At 36.4% G+C, this 10,000-nt stretch overlaps 1 protein-coding gene across 1 annotated transcript in view; it reads left to right on the top strand.

Moving 5' to 3' along the window:
- Positions 1 to 10,000, top strand: part of LOC119580231 (sterol O-acyltransferase 1-like) — a 31,145-nt gene that overhangs the window by 21,003 nt on the left and 142 nt on the right. Inside the window, exons 4-13 of the mRNA XM_037928250.1 lie at positions 3,374 to 3,544; positions 4,364 to 4,509; positions 4,989 to 5,116; positions 5,354 to 5,520; positions 5,940 to 6,075; positions 6,728 to 6,865; positions 7,015 to 7,119; positions 7,290 to 7,437; positions 7,910 to 8,046; positions 8,227 to 10,000. The exon at positions 8,227 to 10,000 is cut by the window's right edge and continues 142 nt beyond it. Coding sequence (XP_037784178.1) covers positions 3,374 to 3,544; positions 4,364 to 4,509; positions 4,989 to 5,116; positions 5,354 to 5,520; positions 5,940 to 6,075; positions 6,728 to 6,865; positions 7,015 to 7,119; positions 7,290 to 7,437; positions 7,910 to 8,046; positions 8,227 to 8,289 — 1,339 coding nt within the window. The 3' untranslated portion in view covers positions 8,290 to 10,000. The remainder of the gene's footprint in view (positions 1 to 3,373; positions 3,545 to 4,363; positions 4,510 to 4,988; positions 5,117 to 5,353; positions 5,521 to 5,939; positions 6,076 to 6,727; positions 6,866 to 7,014; positions 7,120 to 7,289; positions 7,438 to 7,909; positions 8,047 to 8,226) is intronic.

The following is a 10,000-nucleotide window of genomic DNA, read 5'->3' on the forward strand; positions in this document are numbered from 1 at the left end:
ATCTCTCCCTCCTCTTCCCCCTTTTATCTCTCCCTTTTTTCTCTCTTTCTTTACCCCTTGTTTTTTCTTTTCTTTACTTTCTCTCTTTCTTTTTCTTTCCCTCCCTCCTCCCCCCCCCCTTTCCCTTTTATCCCCTCCCTCCCTCTCCCCTCTTCTCCTTCTATCTCTCCCCCTCTCTTTCCCTTTATCTCTTTCCCCCCTCCCCTTCCCTCCTCTCTTTTATCTCTCCCTCCCCTTTCCCTCTCTCCTTTATCTCTCCCTCCCTTTCTCCCCCCTCTTCCCTTCTATCTCTCCCCGCTTTTTCCCCTTTCTTTATCTCCCCTTTCTTTTCTTCCCCTTCTTTTTCTCCCTTTCCTTTTTCTTTCCTCTTTTTCTCCCTTTCTTTCTCTCTTCTCTTTTCAATTTCTCTCTTCTCTTTCATTCTCTCTCTCTCTTTCATTCCTCTCTCCCCTTTTCTCTTCTCTCTCTCTCTCTCTCTCTCTCTCTCCCCTCTCTCCTTCTCTCTCTCTCTCTCAAATTTCCCCTCTCTCTCTCTCTTTTCTCTCCTCTCCTCTTTTCTCTTCTCTCTCTCTCTCTTCTCTCCTCTCTCTCCCCTCTCTCTCTCTTTTTCTCTTTTTTATTTTCCTCCCTTTTTCATTCTTTTCTTTTCTCTTTCATTCTCTCTCTCTCTCTTTTATTCCTCTTTCTTTTTCATTCTCTCTCTCTCCTTTTTAAATTTTCCCCTCTCTTTTCATTCTCTCTTCCTTTTCTCCCCTTTTCCCCTCTTCTCTCTCTCGTTTATTCTCTCTCCTCTCTTTCACTCTCTCTCTCTCTTTCATTCTCTCTCTTCTCTTTTTATTTCTCCTCTCTCTTTTATTCTCTCTCCTCTCTTTCATTCTTCCCCTCTCTTTTTCTTTTCTTTCTTTTCTCTCTCTCTCTTTTATTTTTTCTCTCTCTTTCATTCTCTCTCTCTCTCCCTTTTATTTCTTTTTCTCTCTTTCATTCTCTCTCTCTCCTTTTTATTCTCTCTCTCTCTCTTTCATTCTCTCTCTCTCTCTCTCTTTTTCTCTCTCTCTCTCTCCTTTTTCTCTCTCTCCTCTCTCTCTTTCCTTCTCCCCTCCTCTCTCTCTTCCTTCTCTTTTTCTTTTCTTTTTCCCCTTTCTTCTCCCCTCTCTCTTTCTTCTTTTCTCTCTCTTTCTTCTCCCCTCTCTCTCTCTCTCTCTTTCTTCTCGTTCCCCCTTTTTCTCTCGTTTCTCTCTTCTCTCTTCCCCCCCCTCCCCCCCCCTTTTCTCTTCTTCTCTCTCTTTTCTCTTCTCTCTCTCTCTCTCTCTCTCTCTCTCTCTCTCTCTCTCTCCCCTCTCTCTCTCTCCTCTCTCTCTCTTTTTCTCTCTCTCTCTTTTTTCTCTCTCTCGTCCTTCTCTTTCTGTCTCTCTCTCTTTTCTTTTTTGTCTCTCTTTCTTTATGCTCGGCTCTCTCCCCTCTTTTCACCCCCTCTCTCTCGCCCCTCTCTCTTCTCTCTCTCCTCTCCCCCCTCTCTCTCTCCCTCCTCTCTCTCTCTCTCTCCTCTCTTTTTTCTCCTCTCTTTTCTCTCTCCTCAGTCTCTCTCCCCTCAGGCTTTTCTCTCTTTTCCCCAGTTTTCTCTTCTCGCTCAGTTTTCTCCCCTTTGCTCAGTTTTCCCCTCTCTCGCTCATTTTCTCTCTCTCGCCAGTTTTCTCTCTCTCGCCCAGTCTCTCTCTCCCCGCTCAGTCTCTCCTCTCGCTCAGCTCTCTCTCTGTCAGTTTTCCCCTCTCTCGCTCAGCTCTCTCTCTCCCCTCTCTCTCTCTCCTTTTATCCTCTCTCTCCCCTCTCTCTCTCTCCTCTCTCTTCTCTCCTATCTCTCTCTCTCTCCCTCCTTTTCTCCTCTCTCTCTTCTCTCTCTCTCTCTTTCTTCTCTCCCTCTTTTCTCTTTCTCTCTCTCTCTTCTCTCTCTTCTCTTTCTTTCTCCCCTTTCTCTTTCCCCCCTCTTTTCTTTTTTAAAAATTTTTGTTTTTCTTTTTTTTTTTTTTTTGTTTTTTTTTTTCTCTCTCTCTCTTTTCTCTCTCTCTCTCTCTCTCTCTCTCTCTCTGTCTCTCTCCTCTTTTCTCCCTTTCTCTCCCCCTCCTTTTCCCCTCTCTCCTCTTCTCTCTCTCTCTCCTCTCTCTCTCTTCTTTTTTTTTTTTCTTTTTTGTTTTTCCCCTTTTTTTTTTTTTTTTTTTTTTTTTTTGTTCTTTTCTTCCCTTCCTCTCTTCTCGCTCTCTCTCTCTTCTCTCTTCTTTTCTCCTCTCTCTCCTCTCTCTCTCTCTCCTCTCCTCTCCTCTCACACTCTCTCCCCTTTCCTCCCCTCTCTCTTTCCCCTTTTCTTTTCTCTCGACTCTCTCTCCTCGATTTTCTCTCTTCGCTCGCCCCTCTCGATCTCTCTCTTGCCCTTCTCTCTCTCTCTTCTCTCCTCTCTTCTCCTCTCCTCTCTCTCTCTCTCTTCTCTCCTCTCCTCTCTCTTCTCTGGTCTCTGTCTCTGTCTGTCTCTGTTTTCTCTCTCTCTGGGCCTCTCTCTCCTTCTCTCTCTCTTCTCTCTCTCTCCTCTCTTTTCTCCTCTCTCTCTCTCCTCTCTCCCCCCTCTCTCTCTCTCTCGCTCTCTCTCTCTCTTTCCTCTCTCTCTCGTCTTCCTCCTCTTTTCTCTCTCTCCTCCTCTCTCTCTCTTCTCTCTCTCCTCGTCCCCTCTCTCCTGTCTCTCTCTCTCTCTCTCCTCTCCCTCTCCTTCTCTCTCTCTCTCTCTCCTCTCTCTCTCTCTTCCCCTCTCTCTCTCTTCTCTCTCTCTCTCTCTCTCTCTCTCGCCTTTTCCCCTCTCTCTCTCTCTTTCTCTCCCCTCTCTCTCATCCGCTCTCTCTCTCTCTTTCGCCCCTCTCTCTCTTCTTTCCCCTCTCTCCCCCTCTTTCCGCTCTCTCTCTCTCTTTTCGCTCTCCTCTCTCTCTCTTTTCTCTCCCTCTTCTCTCTTCCTCTTCCCTCTCTTCTCTCCTCTCTCTCTTCCTGCTCTTCTCCTCTGTCCTTCTCTCTCTCTCTCTCTCTCTCTCTCTCTCTCTCTCTCTCTCTCTCTCTTTCTTAATGAGATCGCTTAGTTCTTGTAGCCAGATATGCAAAATGGCTTCACTTGTTGTTTATTTCTTTTTATCTCCATGTTGTTACTAATTTTTGAATGCCAATACGTCCTATTGCCTTTTTCCACGATGATTTTGATATTTTCTTAAAGTTTATATAAATTTACGATTACTTGGCAATTTTCTCTCTCCCTCAGATTACTGACATGGGTATGAATGTCAGATAATCAAATATTTACCACTGAATCTGGTTTTAATTATTTTATTTCTTCCCTCATTTCCAGCTCCAAGAAGAGCAATGGTCAGCTTCCAAGCAGATTGTTTATCTCTCGCCCGTCATTACTAAAGGAGCTGTTGGCTGTGAATCATATAGAGAGCATTTATCACATTTTTGTAGCAATTCTGATTTTACTCTTCTTCAACAAAGTTCTGGAGGAAATCATACAGACTGGGAGGTTAGTGGTTGAATAATTTGATGTTTTCATTTAAGCTCTGATGGAAATAATTCAATAAATTTAGGAAATTTTCTAACTCTCCTTTCATGACAATCCATTTTAGTGAAAGGCAAATAGATACATTTTAGAAAGAGGTAAATGTTTTACTATTCATTAGCAATAGTTACTAGTTAGAGTGAATGGCAGTATGTTTACATCAATATCTATATCTATATATGTATATATCCATACCAATATCAGTATCAGTATCTATATCTGTATAAAAAAAAGATAAAGTGGAAGTCTTCAGGCTTCTTGGTCATGATGCAAAACATAATTTTCTTCAGCACATGAGTGATTGAAGAATTAAATACAAGATGTCAGTGTCATCCTTATATATCTAATAGCTTGATATCTCATGTTAGCAAAAATATAACCCTAATTAATAATAGTGACATGTTTCTATATACGTATGGTTAAACATTATATTAGTATCTGACTTTCTTGGACTTAGTACAGGGTGCTCAAAAAACTTGAATGATTTTATGAAATATGCTGATATTGTTGCCAAACAAACAAATTTTGTGGCTGTAATGGTGTCTCCATTATTAAGATGGATTTTTAGCTGCCAGTGTTAAGCAAATATTATATGTATCTCTCATGCCCATCCATTCATCCATCTATCTATATCTGCATGTAGATACAGTCACATGGGTTACGCATAGTCATAGAAATATCATATCTGCATAATGACTTGCATATTATCTTGCTTGGTGCTTTCAAAACCTCTTTTTTCCCCTTGTTCTGAAGGTTTCTGTTTTTTCTAATTTTTACTTTTAGCCTAAACCTTGATTTATCACTTATCATCTGGGCCTTTGGTGGACTTGACCGGGTGATTGTCATATGGGTGTGCATGTTCACAAGTACATCAGTCTTGGTATACCTCGCTTTCCACCACTGGGCTCACCACAGACATAACATGCCAGGTGAGGCTGCCTTTCATCCTTTTGCATTGTGATAATACTTTCCTTTTAATGTGGATGTTATTTAGTGTGTGTTTTCTGCTTTTATGAGGCTTTTATTGGTCATGTGGAAAATTCTATTATTTTAAGAGGGAAAAAGTGTATTGGCTTAGAGATGGAAATTTGGTATGCAAATATTTGCATTTTATTAAAATTTTAAGATGATCTAAAATCAGGACTCAAAATAAACCATTTTTACTTAAAAATAAAGTGGAAATTGATAGTATTTATTTTATCTAAAAGAATTCCTTTGGAATTTAAAACTTACATGAGCCACGGAAGTATTTTAGTTGTATAATACATAGAATAATGGCTTATAGACCAAGATTCCAGTCTATTCCATCAAGAATCAGTTCTTATTTTGTTAAGGTATTTGAGATCATCTTTTGTGTAGAAATGTTACTGATGATTGTACTTTAAGAATGAAACAAATTCAATTCCAGTGATATATGATGTGGTTGGTGGAGTGGCATATATTGTGTATTTGGGGCTGTTTCTTCACCTTCCACTAAAAAGCCTAATTGCAAATGAGCTTCCCCCTGCATCGTCTTTCATTGTCCTTTGTGAACAGGTAAGAGAATGTAATTTAGGTTTCAAAATGATGTTAAAAGGTGCATTCTAGTGCAGCTGTTTAGTTGTAGGTTTATATGTAGCTTGTTCTTGATATTTACCAAGACTATTTGAAGTTCTTTATAGTCTGGTATGCACTTATAAATTCATTTCTAGATGAGATATTGCCATAGTACACATTTTCATTATACCCCACTGTATTGATAGTTCTTTAAAATCTGTTAATTTGTTTTCCCAGGTTAGAATGTTCATGAAAACGTGGGCATTTGTAAGAAGTAATTATGAACGTGCTTTGAAATATAAGAAGGATGATAATGCTCAGTCTGTGAATCTTTGCCCAGATTTCTCGCATTATCTTTACTTCCTGTTTGCTCCCACTCTGGTGTACAGAGACGAATACCCGAGGTCAGTGATGCTGTTGTCTATTTCTCTCTAGTGAATGCCCCTTGGTTTGTATTTAATATTCATGCAGTATATGGGTGTTGGATTATGATTTATTTTTTTATTAACAAATTGAAAATCTGTATATTTCAAAATGATGAAGATAAGTCACATGGAAACCATTTTATATGATATACATAATATACGTTATGTATTTAGGGCAGGGCTAGATTGAAGATAAAGTATGTTTTTTCTCGAAATATATTATTTTGCAAAATGTAGGGAGTGTTGTGAAGTGAAGTATGAAAATGCACAAACTCTGTATTATGTGACACTGATAAAATGTCTGTAAAATCTGATGTACGAGTAAAAGAAGTGAGTTTCAAATACAGTTTAAAGCATAAAAGGAGACCTTATGAAAAATATTACAAATCTCTTTTCAGAAACGATACTTGCGACTGGCAGAGTGTATTCAATGACCTGAGTCAGGTCATTGGTTGCCTGTTTTACACTCATTTCCTTTTTGTTCGATTTTGCATTCCTGTTTTCCAAAAGTTTGGCCAAGAGTCCTTTAATGGGGTAAGATAATTTCTCTGTTTGACATGTTTACTGTTTGTTAACCCAATGCTTCTGGGACAATGCTGTGCTCATTTAATTTTTTTTGTGTGAAATGTCGCTGCACATAGATGGCTCTGTTAGTGCTGAGCCACAAAGGAGTCAATTAGTAGACCTTGTGACCTTACCTGATTTCACCTTTCCTTGTATTGGCAAGAAAAACATATTTTTTTTTACAAATGCTATGAATATCAATGGTCTTATTTTTATTATAGAAATTATAAGTACTATAATGTTATAATCAGTAACAGCAAAACAAGATAACGTAAAATTTTCGTAAATCAAGGAAAGGGTAAACAGGCGAGACAGGCAGTACATGTAATTGGCTTATTGGTGACTTAGTACAAGTGTAGCCATCTATGTGTAAAAACAATTAATAAAGTAAACTCACAGTGGGCATGGCATGTATGTACATGACATGTCCAGCAGCATTGGGTTAATGTAAAATCACATATTAATATTTATTTTCTTTGGGCAGTTATTTTCAATTACTATCTTTCTGCAACCTACTATTAAACATTTACGTAACTGCTAGTATCACTTATGATTTTGGCAAATTAATTTGTTAAGTAAAATTGACTTCTTGTTGACTTAACAGATCTAATACTTGTTTCAGACAAACTTGCTGGTGGCTGTGTTTTCCTGCATGTTCCCGGGGTCATTGGTACTCCTTTGTGGATTCTTTGCAGTCCTTCATGCTTGGTTGAATGCTTTTGCAGAAATGATGCGATTTGCTGACAGAATGTTTTACAAGGTAGGACACATTACAGGTTCTTCTTACAATGAGTTATTTTTTATTATTTTATTCAGTAACCGACATATCTTTCCTTTTTTGTCATATGGACTCTTATCATAATGAAATATCAAAGAGAGTTGTTTTCCTCAGACTTTACTTTCCCTCAGGATTGGTGGAACTCAACTTCGTATGCCAGATTTTACCGCACATGGAATTGTGTAGTTCATGACTGGCTTTATGAATATGTGTATAGAGATGTTGTAGCATGGCAGGTGGGTTAGTGTATTGTTGTCAGAGGTTAAAACAGTGTTTTACCTTTTGCTGTGTTGAATGATACAGACTTGCAGCTATGATTTATTGAATTTCCATCTATAATTTTTATTATTATTTTTTTTACTATTTTTCATCTTTATTGTTACTATTAATCCCTGCATCATTACAGAGGAAGCATGGTGAAGGCTGTGCAAGACTACGATGCTTCCCAATGTTGGTTGTTTTCTTCATATCATCTGTGGTGCATGAATACATTCTGTCTTTTGCATTTAGATTCTTCTATCCTGTGCTACTTGTCATGTTTGGAGGTTTTGGAGGTAAGGATTATTTGTAAAAATACTGCTTTTGCTATTAGTTACACTCTGTATTTCTTGATAAGAATATTAGTGATATATTGCATAACTAAAGGTTCCTATAGATCAGTGGTTCTTAACCTTTTTAGAGTCATGGATCCCTTTTAAAATTCCCCCAAAAAATTCACGTACACAGAACCATGCATGCAGTGTGTGTAATGTACGTTATTTATTGAGATTTGATTGTCTCATACATATATGACACACAAAGTATTATAAAACTTTAAAGTTTTATAATACTTTATAAAAAACACACAAATATAAATTTAAATTTTTATCTAATCCTCACGGACCCCCAGAAACCCCTGCTCTAGATGACACAAGTTAAGAACCCCTGCTCTAGATGACACATTTCCTTAGTAACAGGAAAAAGAAAAAATATATTCTTGAATTTTTTTAAGCATGGATTTACTCTAATATAATCTAAAATTTTCAGTTGCCTTCATGTTCGTGAACAGTAAAGCCCGCCAGTTCAACATCTTTTTGTGGGTGACGCTTATATTTGGCACAGGAATCTTAATGTGTCTTTACAGCATGGAATGGTATGCACGGATAAACTGTCCAGCTGTACACGTAAGTTAATGAGAGATTTCTTTATTTCTGTACTTCAAATTTTGTCATATACATGCATATTTTCTTATTAATGTCAGTATTGGCTTGGATATAAAGTCAGTATTATGTCATTAATTCTCTAAATATTAATATTTGTATTAACAAGAGAAGAGATATAACTTTGTTCTTTTCCTTTTACAGGAGGGTTTTGTAGACTACTTAGTCCCAAGGAGTTTATATTGCAAGTTTTCTACAGAAGCATAATAGAAAAAAAGTTCCATAGGTGAAATTAGATTATATCATATTGCTTCTGATATCTTTCCTGCTACCACAGCGCCTGGATTTAATGAGTTATAGAACTCCTCTCTGTAATACTAGAGAGTTTAGACAGGTGAGGATAGATAATAAAGATATAATGTAAAGTCACTGAGAAAAACTGAATGTGAGTTTTAATTATTTTGATATTCTATAACCTTCCACTTTTATACATGTTTGTTGCTATAGCGTTTGTAGATTAATGTTTTATAAATTGTATATGTATCCTTTAAAATGTAAGTAATTATTTTCTGGAGATATGGTTAAATGTCAGGAAGCTTAATACCTATTTATTACTTTACTCTGTGAATGTTTTTTTGACATTTTCTTGATAGGATTCTGCTTGTAAGAAGAAATGAACTTAAATATTTCTTGATTTTAGTTAAAAAAGAAAAAAAATGGTGTGAGAAATTGTACATTTTATTGCTTTTGAATATGTATATATTTGAAGCCTCAGACACTATGACAGAAATAATAGGGGATTTACATATCAAAAGTTATATCTAACTTGTATTCAATATGCAATACATTATTCAGTACAAAAGATATTGTACATCTCAGTATTTGTTAGTGTTATATTTTTTAGTTTCTTTGACAAAAGTATATTATATGTGTGCTTTGTTTGTTAATAGGCTTAGATACTTCATGTATGAAAATGACTACTTCAGCAATAGAAAAGTAATTTGAATTTCAATTTGTTCTCTGAATTTGTTCCTTATTTTTTCAGTTTTTCATTAATTATTCAGAATTCATATGATGATAACATTACCAGATATTACCTGCTGTTTGTTACGAAATTTAGGATATGAATAGAGAAGTGATATGCATTTTAATAAACATCTGATTATGAAGTTCTTTCAAGTTTAATAACAAAAATGAATGAGAGAAAGTTCAGTTACTTTTAACTTGTTACCACATATAGAGTAAGTGATAACTACTTTGGTTATTTTCCAAAATGATTGTGCAAGAGAAATATATCATGGGAAGCACATTCTTGCTCATCTTTGCTGTGTGGTTACAAAAGCATTTTTTCTCATTAGGCCTGGAAAGATAATGAACTTCAGTACAAATAATAAGCTTTTTGTGCCTAGATTTTATGCAAACCAATTTTGTAAAATCTTTCCTGTGAAAAGATTATGTAAATATAAGCCATGTTATGTACAGGATCAGTTCTTCAGGAGGGATATTTTCAATCCATATGACAAATACCCATCTAGTTTCTATTCTGTAAGATGATTTATTCACATGCAATGACTATGGCTTGTAACATCACAGCAAGCTGTGTGATATGTTTCTGTTGTTGAGCTAATCCTTAATGCTCATTATTCCTTGTATTTGTGTTGGCAGGCATATGTACAATTTTATATTTGAAAGCTTCTTCAGAAATAATTAAAGTTCTTATGGATTCTTGAGTGGGATACATGTTTATGATGAAACTTTTGTTTAAAAAATAAGTACTCCCCTCTAATTTTGATCTCATGAGAATTGTTTTAACACAACTGTTAAACTTGCAGTGTATGCTAGAAATTGGTAACAATAAAAAGATTGTTTAGATATGATACTCTTATGAGTCAGTGACTGAATGGGTTCTATGCATCTTTTTGTGATCTGCTTGTACCAAAGTAATGACATTTCTTAACCATGACAAGATCTGCAATAA

Source organism: Penaeus monodon, chromosome 13 (assembly GCF_015228065.2).
Source record: "Penaeus monodon isolate SGIC_2016 chromosome 13, NSTDA_Pmon_1, whole genome shotgun sequence".
NCBI classification, from domain to species: domain Eukaryota; kingdom Metazoa; phylum Arthropoda; class Malacostraca; order Decapoda; family Penaeidae; genus Penaeus; species Penaeus monodon.